At 34.5% G+C, this 17,722-nt stretch overlaps 4 protein-coding genes across 5 annotated transcripts; all 4 read left to right on the forward strand.

Moving 5' to 3' along the window:
* The first annotated feature begins 1,344 nt into the window (after nt 1-1,344).
* On the forward strand, nt 1,345-4,006 carry LOC128032046 (putative disease resistance RPP13-like protein 1). The gene has a single exon (XM_052623505.1). It carries the CDS (start codon nt 1,585-1,587, stop codon nt 3,634-3,636), a length of 2,052 nt encoding a protein of 683 aa, XP_052479465.1. The 5' UTR covers nt 1,345-1,584; the 3' UTR covers nt 3,637-4,006.
* A 192-nt stretch (nt 4,007-4,198) lies between these two features.
* Nucleotides 4,199-4,864, forward strand: LOC128034977 (uncharacterized). The gene has a single exon (XM_052624605.1). It carries the CDS (start codon nt 4,199-4,201, stop codon nt 4,862-4,864), a length of 666 nt encoding a protein of 221 aa, XP_052480565.1.
* A 3,600-nt stretch (nt 4,865-8,464) lies between these two features.
* Nucleotides 8,465-11,571, forward strand: LOC105761655 (putative disease resistance protein At3g14460). 2 transcript variants are annotated; one of them, XR_008190850.1, is made up of 3 exons: nt 8,465-10,873; nt 10,996-11,069; nt 11,260-11,571. XR_008190850.1 is itself a non-coding variant. In XM_052623506.1 (2 exons), exon 1 carries the CDS (start codon nt 8,963-8,965, stop codon nt 10,829-10,831), a length of 1,869 nt encoding a protein of 622 aa, XP_052479466.1. In that variant the 5' UTR covers nt 8,465-8,962; the 3' UTR covers nt 10,832-10,873; nt 10,996-11,571. The 2 variants fall into 2 exon arrangements, 1 of the variants encoding a protein (XP_052479466.1); XM_052623506.1 differs by having other exon boundaries at nt 10,996-11,571.
* Nucleotides 11,572-13,020: 1,449 nt separating this feature from the next.
* LOC105761657 (agamous-like MADS-box protein AGL18) lies at nt 13,021-17,711 on the forward strand. The gene is made up of 8 exons (XM_052624606.1): nt 13,021-13,350; nt 14,288-14,372; nt 14,507-14,571; nt 14,954-15,053; nt 15,761-15,802; nt 15,920-15,961; nt 16,672-16,907; nt 17,624-17,711. Exons 1-8 carry the CDS (start codon nt 13,169-13,171, stop codon nt 17,709-17,711), a joined length of 840 nt encoding a protein of 279 aa, XP_052480566.1. The 5' UTR covers nt 13,021-13,168.
* The last annotated feature ends 11 nt before the right edge of the window (nt 17,712-17,722 follow it).

A 17,722-nucleotide genomic window follows, 5' to 3' on the forward strand; every position in this document is an offset into this window, starting at 1 on the left:
CGACAACTTGCATTTCCGACTCTTTTTTACTTTTTAAGTTTGCCTTTTTCACCTAATCAAAAATCAAATAATAAACCTAAAATTAATGATATCTCATTAAAGAATTTGTCAAATTTAAGCACAATAAACATGTAAATTGAGCCTATTATCAAATATACTTTTCTATAATATAATTAGTTAAACACACTTTCACATAAAAATGTTTTCTCATGATTAACTAATATAAAAATGTTTCCCAATAAAAATTAATTTATTGACTTTAGTGGAAAAATGAAAGCTTAATAACTATAATTAAGGGTTTAATTTATGATCATATCATATATTATAAAAACATTATGTAAAAATATAATTATAAGAGAGAAAAATATAAAGATTGGTGACGGATTTAAAAATTAAGTTCATTTGAATACATATAATTACAAGATAATTATTTATACTATGATAAAATGTCTTATTAAATTTGGTACATCAAATCGAGCAACACAAACTCAATTGGTAAAAGCATGAAAAACTAATGTTATTATTTTGTTAAATATAGAGATGATTATATCATTTCAACATTTTATAAAATAAAATAAATTATTTCACTACTCTTAAACTAACTTCTTAAAAATCATTTTCTCAATTAAAACTATTTCTTTCTTTTTCCTTCAAAAACTAAACTACTCATTATTATTCACTAATTTCTAATTATTAGGAAAAAATTTATCCATCTTTTTAAAATATTATTATTTCTCAAAATATAAAATTTATATACTAAATATTATTTTAAAATTTAAATTTATATATAATATATTATATTTTTACATGCGTGACAATTTCTAATTATTAATTATGCGCTTTTCACAAGCTTTTCTTTTGTAGATAGACTCGTTCTAAATGAGCTTAAAATATAAAAGGGTTTAGATAAAAAGAATGAGGCTTGAAATATAAGTTTAGACAAAAAAATTAAACTTGTTTAAAATGAGCCATGCTTGGACTCTAAAATTAAAATGGCTAAGTCCAACTCATTTTCTACTTTATCATATATGTATAGAATGTAATTTATATAAAATAAAATTAAATATATAATATTATAATGTAACATTAAAAGATATATTTAAATTCTAATAAAAAAATTCACCAACAAAATAAAAGAAAATATTCAATTAAAAAGGGATGAAATTTTGGAAATTTTAAAAAAAATGGGATGAATTTTTTTTTTCATTCCCAAAAACAAAGACTGACATGTGCTTGCTATATTGGCTGTTAATTAAAGTACAAATATGGGCATTGGATGCCATTGCCATGGAACTGAACATTCATTTACTTGGAAATTGGGATAATGGAGAAAAGCAAGAGAAAAGCATCAAAATTCATAAACAATGTGGGTGGGTGGCTCAGCCATTGTCTTTTCCGCCTTCTTTATTCGTTTCACTGCCCAAAAAGCCAATTGGGCTTTATTTTATTTATCAGACTATCAGCTCACTGCCTCCTCCTCTGATTTTTTCAACTTTCACTGATTATACACAATCTCCACTCCGTTCCTGAACTTCCATTTGGCTTCTTCATTTCTCTCTTCTGCTTCCTTCTCACAATTTCACCATGTCTGTCATTGGAGAGGCTGCTCTGTCTGTGTTTCTGGAGCTGTTGGGGGGCAAGTTGCTCGACTCTGCGCTCAACTTCGTTGCTGATCATAAGCAACTCCGCCCACAGCTCAAGCAGTGGCAGTCCATATTGCCCGATATCCAAGCAGTGTTGGACGATGCAGAGGAGAAGCAGATCAAGAACGAGGGCGTGAAGAAATGGTTGGAGGATCTCCAGGACTTGGCATACGATGTGGATGACATCTTGGATGAGTTCGCTTATGAAGAGTTACGTCTCAAGCTCAAGAAATCGCAAGCTGAAGCCAGCACTAGCAAGGTACGGAAACTCATTCCTACCTGCTGTACCAGTAGTAATTTCACTCCCACTTTTTTCCTGTTTAAGAATTCCATGATTCCGAAGGTGAAAGAGATCACTGCTAGACTGAATAGTTTGACTACTCGAAGAAGTAGTTTGGGGTTGAGTGAGATCTTGTCTCAAGCTCCAACCTCCAAGGGAAAGCAACCTAGGCTGCAATCAACTTCCGTACTGGATGGAGTTGTGGAGTATGTTGGCAGACACAAGGAGAAGACAGAAATGATTGAGTTTCTCAAAGGTGATAACTCCAATGGAGTTTCAGTCCTTTCCATCGTGGGCATGGGAGGGATGGGTAAAACAACTCTTGCTCAGCTTGTTTACAATGATGCCACCATCAACCAGTGTTTTCACCACAAGGCCTGGGTATGCGTTTCTGATAATTTTGATGCAATTGCTATAACAAAGGCAATTTTACAGTCCATCACTTCTGAGTCATGTGATTACAGTAACTTGGATTTACTTCAAGTTAAGTTGAAGGAGAAGTTGTTTGGGAAAAGATTCTTGCTTGTTTTAGATGACATTTGGAACGAGAATTATAATGATTGGACCATCTTACGGTCTCCGTTTGGAGCAGGGACCCATATCATTGTAACCACTCGTCTTCAAATTGTTTCATCTATTGTGGATCCGCTCAAAGCTTTTCATTTGGATAAACTACCGGAAGATGATTGTTTATCCATATTTGCACAGCATGCATTAAAAGCAAGAAATTTCGATGGATATCTCCAGTTTAAAGAAATTGGAGAGAAAATTGTTAGAAGGTGCAATGGCTTACCTTTGGCTGCAAAGGCCATTGGAAGCTTGCTTCGCACTGTTACGTATCCTGGAAAATGGGAAAGAATATATGAGAGTGAGATATGGAACTTACCAGAAGAGCAGTGTGGCATAATTCCAGCTTTGCGATTAAGCTACCATCATCTTCCGTCATACTTGAAACGATGTTTTGCATATTGCTCCATACTTCCTAAAGAATATGCATTTGAGGAAGAAGAAATTATCTTGTTGTGGAGAGCAGAAGGTCTCTTGCAACAAAAAGCTATGCCTCAAATTAAAGATCTCGGAAATCAATATTTTCAAGATCTAGTGTCGAGGTCATTTTTTCTGACATCCAGTAAAGATAAGTCCCGATTCGTAATGCATGACCTTATCAATGATTTAGCTCAAGTAGTTGCAGGGGAAATATGCTCAAAATTAGAGGGTGATAAGAAATGGAAGTTCTCAAATCGCACTCGACATTCTTCTTATATTGTTGGAACATATGACACAGCGAAGAAGTTTGAAGCATTTGATCAAGTGAATTCTTTACGTACTTTTTTACCCTTCAAGTTTGCTAGTGATTATCCGCTGCCTTTTTTAACTAATTTTGTTTTGGTTGATTTGTTACCAAGACTTGGCTACTTAAGGATGCTTTCTTTGAGTGGGTATTGGATCACTGAGTTGCCTGATGTTTTTGAAAATTCAAAACATCTTCGCTACTTAAATTTTTCCAACACCCTTATCGAATGCCTACCTGATTCTTTGTGCACTCTTTATCATTTGGAAACTTTATTATTGAGACGGTGTCGGCAGCTTCAAAGGTTACCTTCAAAGATGGAAAATCTTGTCAACTTGCATTATCTTGATATCAGAGGTGCGAACTCAATAGAAAGGATTCCTTTTAGAATTGATAAGCTAACAAATCTTCAAAGGTGTTAAAGTTAGTTTCCATGCAACCAGCTTCCCATGCAAAGGTGGCCATGCAGAAGAATACGTTGCAGGCATTCGAGCCTTGGTCTGCAGGAACTGAAGCTTAATGTTGCCGATCCACTTGGTGATTTTGGTTGTTTTTTGATTATTTTGTAATTTAGTTCATGTTGAACTAAGTAGGTAAATGTTTTGGTATTGATTGATTGAAAAATCAGCAATGCAAGTTGTACAAGCTAATCTTGTAAGTTTCAATGCAAATTAGTGGTGTTAGGTAATTGATTAGGTGATTACTTGTTTGTTTTACTTGTTGACTAATATATGTAATGGCTTAAAGCCTTGTTTGAATGTTAATGAAAAATATCAGCTCACTTTCATTCAATCTTTCTCTATTTTTTGTTCTTCACTAGCTAGTTTCATTTTCTGCATTGTTTTCTGAGTTTGTTTCTTCAGCAAGGCTCGAGGCTTGCTATCCAAGCAAGACCAAAACAGTCTGTTGCTACCTCTTTGCACCAACAATTGGTATCTAGAGCTTTTGTCTTAGTGGACCCGTTGCTTCAAATCAAGGAACCTGATGGCTTCTTCAGGATTTTCACCAGCAGCCCCACCAGTCTTCAATGGGGAAGGCTTCCACATATGGCTGGTAAAGATGAAGACTTACCTGCAGGCCTTTGATCTGTGGGAAGTTGTCAACACAGATGCTGAGCCAGCACCACTGAGGGCCAATCCCACAGTAGCTCAGATCAGGCAACATGCCGATGAAAGGACCAAAAGGCACAAAGCCATGTCTTGCATCCAAAACTGTGTGTCAGATGTCATCTTCACCAGAATTATGGCCTGTGAGACTCCAAAACAGGCATGGGATAAGCTTAAGGAGGAGTTTCAAGGCACTGAAAGGACAAGGCAACAGCAGCTGTTGAATTTAAGAAGGGATTTCGAGAATCTGAAGATGAGGGAAGAAGAAACAGTGAAGCAGTATGCAGATAGAATCATGGCAGTGGTTAACAGCATAAGGCTCCTTGGTGAGCACTTTGATGAGGCAAGAATAGTGGAGAAAGTCCTCTCCACTTTGCCTGAGAGATATGAGGCAAAGATATCCTCCTTAGAGGACTCAAGAGACCTTGCTAGCATCTCTTTGACTGAGCTTATCAACACCTTCTATGCTCAGGAACAAAGGAGAGCTAGCAGAGCTGAAGAACACCAGAAGGTGCATTTCAAGCCAAGACAAGAGAGGCCTTGAGCACCAATGCTCCAAGAGGCAAAAGCCTTGGAAAAGGTGCCTAAGCCCGATGTCGCAAGGAGTAATGATCACCTCGCAGATATTGTAAAAGACACCGACATCCGAAGATAGATCTTGGTTTAGGCGGATGCGTGATGTCAATACTGCAAGAAGAAAGGCCATGTTGAGAGGGTTTGCAAAAGCAAAACCAAGCCAAGGCAGAGCCAATTTCAACAACCAAAGGTTGAAGCTCGAGTAGTGAGGACAAGAATGACCAAGAAGAGCGTGTCTTTGTTTCTTACTTAGTCAGCCGAGAAGAAATGCTCAAAGGGTGGCTATCGGACGGTGGTCGCACCAACCACATGTCACCAGATGCATCTTTGTTCAAAACCTTGGATGTAAGTCGTAAAACTAAGGTTAAGGTTGGAAATGGTCAGTTTATAAAAGTCAAGGAAGAGGAGAAGTCTCGATATGTACTCCTCCAGCAACAAAGTCATTTCAAATGTTCTCATTGGTACCGAGATTGACAGAAATCTCCTTAGCATTGCTCAACCGCTTGAGAAAGGCTATTCATTGTGTTCAGGATAAACATCGCCACATAGCCGATCCAAGTGGATCAAGCCTTATGACGACCACAATGATTGATAAATGCTTTGAGGTCCATTGGTCAATGACTCAAAGTCAGCATACACAGCCTCTACAGATGATTCCAAGCTCTGGCATCAAAGGCTCGGGCATGCCAACTTCAGATCAATGGCTCAAATGGCCAAAGAAGGCCTGGCAGAGAACTTCACCAATTCAGTGGAGCATGATGATGTGTGTGAAGTGTGCCAGATAGGAAAACAGGCAAGATTACCATTCCCAGCAAACTCAGCATGGAGAGCCACTGAAAAATTACAGCTGGTGCACTCTGATGTATGTGGACCTATGAGGATCGAATCACTCAAGAATAATAGGTATTTCATCCTATTCATTGATGATTTTACAAGGTTTTGCTGGATTTTCTTTCAAACACAAGTCCGAGGTAGCTCAAGTGTTTGTGAAGTTTAAAAGCTGTCAAGAGATGAAACAAAGTTGCAAGTCAAATCAATAAGGATGCATAATGGCACCGAGTACACTTGATTCGATTTCAAGCCATTTGCAATGATGCCGTATCAAACACCACTTACAAATGTCTACACACCTCGCAGAATGGGGTAGCCGAAAGAAAGAATGTAAGTCGATGGATATGGCAAGATGTCTTCTGCTTGAGAAGAAACGCGCCAAGACCATGTGAAATGAGGCAAGAACACCTTGCTTACCTTCGAATAGGCTCCCTACCAAAGTCCTTGCATCCAAGACACCTTTCGAGGCTTGGTTCGGTTTCAAGCCTTCTTTGGCACACCTGAAGGTGTTTGGTTGCCTGTGCTATGCACAAATACCAGCAGCAAAGAGAGACAAGCTCTCTGAAAGGGCTCAACCAGGTGTTCTAATAGGCTATAACTCATTCAAGAAGGGCTACAGGGTTCTGGATCCCTTGACAAACAAAGTTCAGGTGAGTAGAGATGTCATCTTTGATGAAAAAGCCTGCTGGAATTGGGAGAAAAATGAACCAGAAGTAGTTTCAGAAGACCTGGTGCCTAATCAAGCTGAGTTTGAGCAGCTAGGACCTGAAATGGATGTTGATGATGTGCCTGTGAGAGGAACAAGGCCCTTGGATGAAATTTATGAAAGAGCACAGATTGCTATAGCGTAACCAACCAGCTTTTGAAGAGGCCGAGTCTGATGAAGGCTGGAAGCAGGCTATGGTTGATGAAATCAACATGATACAGAAGAACCAAACATGGGAGTTGGTTGATAAGCCTGCTGGAAAGAAGGCCATTGGAGTGAAGTGGGTCTATCGAGCTAAACAAAATGCAGATGGCAGTCTTAACAAGCTGAAAGTTAGGCTTGTTGTCAAAGGTTTTAGCCAAAGGTATGGTTTGGACTACTTGGAGACCTTTGCACCAGTAGCCAGACTTGACACTGTCAGAATGATAGTTGCTTTGGCTGCTCAAAATCAGTGGACCATTCATCAGCTTGATGTTAAGTCTGCATTTCTCAATGGTTTCCTGGAAGAAGAAATCTACATCGAGCAGCCTCAAGGGTTTGTAGTCACTGGTAAAGAACACATGGTCTACAGGTTAAAAAAGGCCTTGTATGGCCTGAAACAAGCTCCTCGAGCCTGGTATGCTCGAATCGATTCCTACTTGCTCAGTTTGGAATTCGAAAGAAGTGCCAGTGAACCAACTTTGTATGTGAAGAAAAATCAAGCTGAGACTCAGCTTATCTTGTCACTCTATGTTGATGATATGTTAGTAACTGGAGGAGACAAAAATATGCTGCATGATTTCAAGAAGAAAATGATGAAAATGTTTGAGATGTCTGATCTATGCAAAATGAATTACTTTCTAGGAATGGAAGTAAGACAAAATTCAACTGGAATCTTTCTCAGCCAGAGTTCTTTTGCTATGAAGGTCTTAAACAAGTTCTCAATGAAGAATTGCAAGCCAACAAGCACACCAATGGTCGTTGGAATGAAGCTATCAAGGTATGAAATCGGTGAACTGGGGTTTGTGAGACTATGTACAAGAGTCTCATTGGTAGTCTATTGTATTTGACTGCAACAAGGCCCGACATTATGTTTGCAGTTAGTGTGCTTTCCAGATACATGAATTGCTGCAAAGATCTGCACTTTCAAGCAGCAAAAAGGGTGCTAAGATACATCAAAGGCACCACTAATCATGGTGTAATGTTCAAAAGGGTTGAAAACATGAAGTTAGTAGGATATGTCGATAGTGATTGGGTGGATCGAGTGATGACATGAGAAGCACATCCGGATACTCATTTAGTCTTGGCTCGTGCATGTTTTGCTGGAGTTCAAAGAAACAAAGTCCGGTAGCACAATCAACAATGCAGAAGGTTGAATATGTTGTCTTGCAGATTCGCGTGAATCAAGCCATATGGCTTAGAAAATCTTGGTGATTTAAACCAAAACCAAGATGAAGCAAAGAGATTTATTGTGACAACAAATCATTGTTGCAATTGCAAAGAATCCCATCTTCCATGGCAGAACCAAGCACTTCAATATCAAATTACATGTTATAAGGGAGATGGAACAAGCTCGTGAAATCGAGCTGGTTCATTGCAATTCGGAGGAGCAAATTGCAGACATTTTTACCAAGGCACTCAATGTGTCAAGGTTTATGAAATTAAAAGGGAAGCTAGGCGTAACCAGCATAGAAACTAAGGAGGAGTGTTAAAGTTAGTTTCCATGCAACCAGCTTCCCATGCAAAGGTGGCCATGCAGAAGAATACGTTGCAGGCATTCGAGCCTTGGTCTGCAGGAACTGAAGCTTAATGTTGCCGATCCACTTGGTGATTTTGGTTGTTTTTTGATTATTTTGTAATTTAGTTCATGTTGAACTAAGTAGGTAAATGTTTTGGTATTGATTGATTGAAAAATCAGCAATGCAAGTTGTACAAGCTAATCTTGTACGTTTCAATGCAAATTAGTGGTGTTAGGTAATTGATTAGGTGATTACTTGTTTGTTTTACTTGTTGACTAATATATGTAATGGCTTAAAGCCTTGTTTGAATGTTAATGAAAAATATCAGCTCACTTTCATTCAATCTTTCTCTATTTTTTGTTCTTCACTAGCTAGTTTCATTTTCTGCATTGTTTTCTGAGTTTGTTTCTTCAGCAAGGCTCGAGGCTTGCTATCCAAGCAAGACCAAAACAGTCTGTTGCTGCCTCTTTGCACCAACAAAAGGTTATCTGATTTTATCATAGCGGAAGGTGATGATTGTCATATTAGATATTTGAAATATTTGTCAAACCTCGAAGGTGATTTCCATCTTTCTGGGTTGGAGAATGTTAATGGTGAAGATGCAGGGGAAGCCAAGTTAAATGAGAAGCAGGGGATTCATCGATTGGTATTGCATTGGAGTGAAAAGTTTGAAAAGGCTTCAAGGAATAAAGAAGTTGAAGAATGGGTGTTGGACTCTCTTCGACCTCCAAAAAAGCTTGAGCAACTCGTCATTCAGAATTATGGTGGTGCAAAATTCTCTACTTGGATTGCAGATCCTTCCTTCAAGAATATGTTGTCATTGGAGCTTCACGACTGTAAAAATTGCAAATCTCTACCATCGATTGGAAGGTTGTTGTTGTTAAAAGATCTTTCAATTAGTGGTTTGGATCAAGTACACAAGATTGGTGCTGAGTTGTTTGGAGAAAATCAATCAAATGCTTTTGCATCATTAGAGTCTCTGCGTTTTGGCAATATGCTGAATTGGGAGGAGTGGGACCTATGTGAAGATGATGAGCAAGTATCGAAATTCCCCAGCCTTCGTTTTCTTTCAATCAGAAAATGTCCTTTATTGCTGGGAAGGTTGCCAACCATCCTTCAATCCTTGCAGACACTTGAAATCTATGAGTGTAAGAGACTGGTAGTTTCAATTTCAAGTTTTCCCTTGCTGTGTGAATTAAGGGTTGAAGGGTGTGAAGAATTGGTGGATGAAGGTTCTTTGTCTGTACAGAAGGTTACCTCCTTGAAAGATGTGTCTGTTTCAAATATTTCAAATTTTAATATTTCAGCAGAGAGGATAATGTTGAGATTTGCAAACTCCGAAACATTCGACATCTCTGGTTGGAAGGAGTTGGGATCTTTATCGCAAATTGGGTTAAGATTAGGCGGGCATCGTTTTATTAAGATTGCGGGTTGTCCCCAGTTGGTCTCTTTGGAAACAGAGGAGGAGAGATTGCAACTTGACAAGATTCCAAGTGTTGAATCTCTGTTTATAAGAGATTGTGAAAGGCTCAATAGACTACCAGAAGCCTTACATGCTTTCCCATTGATTACAAGAATACAACTTGAAAACTGTCCAGGCTTGGTTTGTTTTGCAGAGAGTAACTTTCCTCCTGCTTTAAAAGAGCTGTGTATTCTGAATTGCATGAATTTGCAGTATTTGGTTGATGAAAAAGAAAATAATAATAAGAGTATGAGTAGCAACACTTGTCTGCTTGAGTACTTGGCAATAGGCTACTGTCCATCTCTAATATGGTTATCATCAAGGGGCGATATATGCAATCGGCTTCAAAGTCTCTATATTTTCCATTGTCCAAAGCTAAGTAGCGTATTTTTAAACGCCAAGTTACCTGTAATGCTTAAATATCTCAATATTGAGGTTTGCCCAGTGTTGGAATGCATAGCCCAAGACTTCCTTGAAACCACTGATCTCGAAAGCATTCGTATTTCGGATGCTGGAAAATTTAAATCATTACCGCGGGGATTAGACAAGCTCAGCCATCTTCAGGATATTAAATTATCTACGTGTCCAAATCTGGTTTCATTTGAAGAAAGTGGGTTGCCCACCACAAATCTCAGAGTTCTCTCAATTGTGGATTGTGAAAATTTTAGAGCCCTTCCCAAGTGCATCAACAACTTCACCTCCGTTCGAGCATTATCGGTGTGGAAGTGTTCGGCTGACATATCCTTTCCAGAAGAGGGTTTCCCTACCAACCTCACATCACTTACAATCTCAAACGCACCCAAAATTTATACATCACTTGTTCAATGGGGATTTAACAGACTCACATCTCTTCAAAAACTCCACATCAGCGGTGAAGGATGCTCGCGTGTGGTGTCATTTCCAGAAGAAGCGATAGGAATGATGCTGCCTCCTTCTCTCACCGAAATCAGCATCGGTAGATTTGAAAATTTGGAATTCATGTGCTCTAAGGGCTTACAACACCTCACCTCTCTTCAACAATTGGGCATCTATTGTTGTCCTAAGCTCGCCTCTCTTCCAGAAAAAGATATGCTTCTCTCGCTTGAGCGTCTTGAAAGTCAGCGTTGCCCGTTGCTAGAAGAAGGGTGCAGTAGGGGTAATGGACTAGAGTGGTCCAAAATTTCCCACATACCTTTTGTTCAAATTGATTATAAAACAGTCATAGGTATTGAAATTTAAGCAGCAAAATCTGGTATCGATTTCTCCACACTCAAACCACAGGTGTGAAACGCATTTTAAACATTTATAAATTTCATAGCTTTATTTTTTATATATCTGATTGACCTCATGAACAACATGATAACAGAAATGAGTCTTATATATTTTGTATTCAATTTTTGCAGGTATTGAAGGCTAAATTGGCGAAAAATTGTGAACTTCAACTCATCTGCTTCAGCTTATTTGATTTAGTAAAGCGGTTAGTCAATTCTTTGCAACATTTATTCAGCAAATTGAATTTTCTATTTTCATTTGCATCTTCTAATTTCTAAGCTATTTTGGTATATGAGAATGGGATTTTAGTTAAAAATATTTGACATTTCGTAGTACTATTAACTAATGGTTTTTCAGAAGAACAAGTCTTTTACGTGATAGTTTGATTCTTCCAGGATTAATGGAGGGATACAGTAAACGTTACAACATGGCATTAGAGAGCTCTATTTAACACATGTAAGACGACAGAGTTCCCAAAATATTGTTCTGTCCAATCTCAAAGATGTCCATCTTAGTTTTCCGAATTTCTCAGACCATGAATCCATTCAAAGTTTGTGGATAGTTATTGGCAAGGTATTTTATTTTTATGATGTAATTCCATTGTAATCTTCAATTTTTAGTAGTGAATTTCGTTTTTGGTTCTGCCCGTGGATGTAAGGAATATTCCCGAATCACGTATATTATTGTGTTCACTTTCTCTACTTTCATTTTTGTGTTCCGAATTTCTTTTTTTTTCCTCAATCCAAAACATAAATTTATTAATAAAACAACCACAATCAATGCATAGCAAATCATAAAAATTCAGATAGCCATATATATCCTAATGGTTACACTCAAAGATCAGCACAGATCAAAAGCATCAAAGCAAAATATTCAAAGAAAACAAAGCATCAAACATTATAGCCACCCACATACTTGCTTTCAAGGTAGCCATTGCCACATTGGTGTAGGCACCACTTTTCTACGAGAATCGGTATGTATTGGTACTAGTCTATTTTATGTACCATTTTGAATTTATCGATATTTTTTAAAATATTTAATATATTTATATAAATAAATATAAAAATATCAAATAAATTATTATAAATAAATTTTAATATAAAACTATTCATCAATTATATAAAACATTGATTAATAAACTCCACAAGTAAAAACTCATCATTCAATAAATTCAAAATTAAGAAGAAAAATTAAATCGAAGGATGAGGGGTTTTTCAATAAAAAAAGTGAAGGGCAAGTGAATATTTTTCTATGATAACGAGGTGAGTGAGTTTTTTTATTATATTTTAATTTTATATTTTAAATGAAAAAGTATGCTCTAAAAAAATTTTAAATGTTAAACTTTACTTTCTAGTGTAATATTTTTTTATTGGTCAATACATTTCAATTAAATATTTAGTCTAATAGAAAATAGTTAAAAGTTTATATTTTTTAACATTATTCATGCAGCAGCAGGTGTACTATGTTCCGGCCAATACAAACTGTACAAACCAAAATTTTCATTAGTATGAAAAAGGGTGTTGCTTGTTGTGCTATAACAGTAGAACGGCGGCACCGGCCGGTACGACTAAAACCATGGTTTTTTTTATTTGAATACAATAAAATAAAGAGGTTTTTTTTATTATTATTTTAGCCATGAATTTAAAAAAAAAAACATGTGTTATATGTCCTCGTAAAATACTTGTGTTCAACGTCTCAAGTGTGGCTTAAATTCGAATTGCTCTAGTCGTGTTATTAATTGGGCTTTGCCCTCCTATTGTAATTCACAAAAAAAACATCAATATTCACTAACAAAAATTGTTAAAACACATTAATAATATATAAATAATTAAAAACCACTTTTTATATTTAAAAAAAGAAACCCAAAGCAAAATAAAATCCATTTTGAGTTGAAATGCCAAAAACAGCAGAGTAAAAGGTAGAGAAATTAAGAAAATAGAAAGAAAAAAAAACTAAAGCTATAATAAATAGAGTTTCCATAGTTGGATAATTGCTAGATATAGTATCAAATCTGTCACCTTTCAAGATTTCACCCTAATTTTGGTCACATATTTTCTTTTCCATATCATTTTCCATTTCCATTTAAGAAAACAATTGTTATATATAAACATTACTTACTTATTTTCTTTTCTCTTAAAATAAGAATCCTTTTACAATCCCCTAAATTTTTGCCTTCTTTTCTTTGATCTGTTTGTTGTTATAAAACCTTTGGTTTTTTCAAAATTTAAGAAAAAAAATATCTAGGGTTTATCTTTTCTTTTAAAAATTTCCGGGAAAAAGTAGAGGAAAGAAGAAAATTTCCAGATGGGTAGAGGGAAAATTGAAATAAAAAAGATTGAAAATTTGAATAGCAGGCAAGTGACGTTTTCAAAGAGGCGAAATGGGTTGTTGAAGAAAGCTAAAGAATTGTCCATTTTATGTGATGCAGAGGTTGGGGTTATTATTTTTTCAAGCACCGGCAAGGTCTACCAATGGTCCAGCACTAGGTATTTTAATAATCGAAATCTGGGTTTTTTTCAATTTTTAATTTTAGCAATTTTTTTTGTAAGCATGAAAGTAAGTTGACCTATAATTTGATTGATTTCCATTATTTTTCTTTTCTTAATAATTGGCTATCGTCTCAATATTTAATTAATATAAAGTAGTTTAAGTTTATTTTATTGTGTTTTGATTTGTTTTAGTTAATATCGACTTATATGAGTGTATATTAGTTTGTAACTGTCTATAAAACTTATATATATTTATTTTCTTGGATGATTATTTTTAGAATTGTTTTTTTTTTGTCTTGTTTTGTTTTTTAAGCATGAAAGTAAGTTGAGTTGTAATTTGATTGGTTTTCATTATTTTATTTTCGCTTTGTAGCATGGTAGTCGAAGTTTCGACATCTGGTTATATCAATCGTTACGAATCGTCTCGATATTGAACTAGAATAAAATAGTTTAAGTTTCACTTCAATTAAAATTTCATTGAGTTTTGACTCATTTCAATTAATATTATATGCTTGTATCGCTGAATATTAATTCCTATAAAGGATTTTAATATTTCCTTTTCTTTCTTAACTACTTTTTATATAATTGCTTTTAAAAATAATATATAACTATTCATTAAATTATTGAACTTAATTAATAATTTTAAAATTTATATTTACATATTATAATTAAGAAATATTTGCAAGTATATCATATATATAATATTTTTAAAAATGATTACGAAACTATATACTAAAACACAACAACACATACTCATATCAAAACAAAATGATACATAAATAATTACGATAAACTAAGAATAACTTGTCATAAATTTGATCGGCTCAAGTCCAATTAATTTAGGTCAAAAAAAAAGCCTAAACCCTACTAATGAGTTAGAATTTTATTTTTAATTTATTGTTATTTTTTTAAACATGGCATTTTATGGATGTAGCATGGAACACACTCTTTCAAGGTACAACAAAGGAATGGAAGAAGATCATTCTCAAGAACACCCTTTTGATGAGCAACAAGTTGAGGTGTATATATATATTGATATCCTCTTTGCATAAATAATAATATCAGTGCCAATTGAATTAAGACTCGATCGATAATAATAATTACATTTCTAATATCGTGTGTGCGTGTTTTTCTTTTTTTGTTAAAAAAACAGCAGTTGCAAGGAATTGAGGTGAACACCATGAAACAGGAGTATTTAAGGCTACACACAGCATACATGTATGTCAATTTCAATTTCATTGTTTGTTAGTTTTACCATATATAGTTATCTAGCTGAGTTGAAGCCACGAGTTTAACTAAAGATCAATTTAGTTGAAAAATAACTTTAAAAAAGGGTTTTTATTTAAAAGATAATAAATAATTAATATTATGAGTTTGTTTTTTGTCTTTTCATTTATGTATTTATATAAAATCTATAAAAAATAGTTTAAATAATTCAAAATAAATCATTAGGATACCATTCTCTTCAAAACCTTAATTTTGTCATTTCAACTAAGCATTGGCAATAAAAAAATGGTAAGGAAAATGAAAGAAATTACAAATAATAACTAATGAGTTAGAAAAGTATTTGATTAGGAAAAATTTGAGGTGTGATTTGCAGGAGGCTTAATGGAAAAGAACTAGATGATTTGAGTTTCAAAGAATTAAAACAGCTGGAGAATCAATTAAACGAAGGCATAGCATCAGTTGAGCAACAAAAGGTACTGGCATTAATATTACTACAAATCTTATTTATATATATAATCTTCTCATATTATATATCTAGCATGTATATTAGAAATACAGAAAAGATTAATGGATATCCCAAGGGACAAAATAATAATTTTAAAAGACGGAATAGGGTTGTGTAGAGTAATTTATTTGTTGAGGGGGATTGGCTTCTCCAAGAGAAGTCTTCGAAAAATCGTCTTTAGGGATATCGATCCAATCTCTCAACAACGGAAGGTTTTGTCCCTCAGGAGAGGGTTTTGCCCCCCACTTTACGAAGAGCCTTTATGGTTCATGAAGAGGGACGCCTTCACCGTACATGGACGTACAACCACCCACCAATAGACGACTTGAACATCTCACCCTTGGTGAGATTTGAACCCCTAACTTATTGAATTTAGGTCAAATGTTAGGGTATATGGTACCACTTGGCTACAGATCAGTTCCTCCGAGGGAAATCTTTGAAGTATCATCCTCGGACGCGCCGGTCCAATCCCTCAACATTATTAAAGCTGCTATGCTTCATCATTTAAAATAAATTAATATTTTCATCCATAAATTATCTCTAATTTTAATCAATATTAACTCCAAACAAACATAATTTTAGTATATTTAGTAACACTCCTACAAACACAAACTTAAATTAATTTCATTAGGAGCCTAATTGTGAGCACTAGAAACTGAAGTTTTATTGTTGTAGGAGCAAATTCTAATGGAGCAGCTTAAAAGATCTCGATTACAGGTACATTTTATATCCCTATTTGAAAGAGAATAAGGAATCATATATGTGTAGCAATCAAATAATTGTAATTAACATTTAATACTAATGATTTCCGGTTTAATATTTGTATATTTTCAGGAACAGAAGACTATAATGGAGAATGAAGATCTACGCAAACAGGTAAGTAGGTCATACGTATAATCAACTGCTACACACATACACACATGTATTTACATATATATATATATAAGAGTAAACTATATTGTTAATCACCCAATTATTCAATTTTTTTGTCACCAACAGTTAAATCACTGACAGAAAGGTAATTTGATGGTAAAATTGGTATAATAGTAATTTTAACTCTTAACATTTATACTGTATCAATTTAGTCTTCATTCCAAAAATGTAACCCTCAACATTTACACATTCTATAATTTAGTCTTTTTTTACAGCTTTTGCTTTTCTTTGTGACATTGAGTGTTAATTTAATATATTTTCGATAAAATTTAGCTGATAAATTTATTTTTTTAGCTTTTTAAGCTGTTAAAAGGTCACACAAAAAAAAAAGCAAAATTGCACACTACATGTAAATGTTGAGAGATAAACTTTTTAGAGTCAGGACTAAATTGACACAATGTATAAATGTTGAGGGTTAAAATTGTTATAGTGCCAATTTTAAAACCTGCCACGTAATCTTTCCATTAGCCATTTAATAACGGATGACAAAAAGGACAAAATCATGACAATTTTGTAACTTTTTATAATTGGGTAATCAAAAAATAAACTTACCGATAATTGGGTGATTAGCCGCGTAGTTTAGCTTATATATAATATTAAGATTTTGGAGTTTGTAATATTGCATTTTGTTGATTATTGAATGTGGTTTTAAGGTTGAGGAAATGAGACAAAAAAGGAGCTCGAGTATAATAGAATTGAATCCATTGCTGGAAAGAAGACTTGATCATTCACCAAATAATTCAAAGGCTGATGATAATAATAGTGCATCAGATGATGACAACCATCTCTCAGACACTTCCTTGCACTTAGGGTATGTATGTATGCATGTTTCATTTCATGGTTTCTTTTGGTCAAATTTCACTATTACTCCTTATATTACGCGTAAGTTGTAAGTTTAGTTCATGTACTTTAATTTGGTCGTCAATTTGATCGTTTTTAGTCTTTATGCTTTTCAAATTTGATATTTCAATCTTGACTCAAATGATAGCAGTTAAATTCATTAACTAAAATAATGTGACTTTTTTATGAGTATTATATGAAAATAACAATATAATATGATAATATATTTTTATATCATATTTTTGAAAATGGTATAATTTAACTTAATAAATTTAACGGTTGTTGTTTGATGAAGATTGAAGTTTTAAATTTTGAAAAGTATAGTGACTAAAAATAACCAATTTAAAATACATAAACTAAATCCACGACTTATACATAGTGTAAGAATTAATAATAGAATTTGACCTTTTTTTCATTTTATTTGGTAAATGAATCTAATATAACATACTTAAGTAAATTTTTATATCAAAATCAAGCTCTACATTAAAACTGAAACTCGATCTAACTTGAGTCAAGCTTCGAGTCCTAGTTGTTAAATTGAACTCAAGCTTTTTTTAACTTTAGCTAAAACCTCAAGAATCCACCTTTAAAAGTGGGTGCGAGTTAACTATTTAAATTATGTCTCTTAGTTTCACCTTGACGAGTATAAAAGATATGATCTTTCAAATACATGCAAAATTTTATAAACTATTTTACATATCTATATCAAATATTTACTTGAGTCAGAGTGAAGAGACTTACTAATATGCATTGTTAATTTATCAGGTTAACGTCAAACGTCAGACGTAAAAGAAAAGCAACAGAGATTGAATCCACGACCAATGATTCAGGAAGCCAAGTGGCTTCAGAGTGATTTTTATTTGT

The sequence above is a fragment of the Gossypium raimondii genome, chromosome 11 (assembly GCF_025698545.1).
Source record: "Gossypium raimondii isolate GPD5lz chromosome 11, ASM2569854v1, whole genome shotgun sequence".
NCBI classification, from domain to species: Eukaryota; Viridiplantae; Streptophyta; class Magnoliopsida; order Malvales; family Malvaceae; genus Gossypium; species Gossypium raimondii.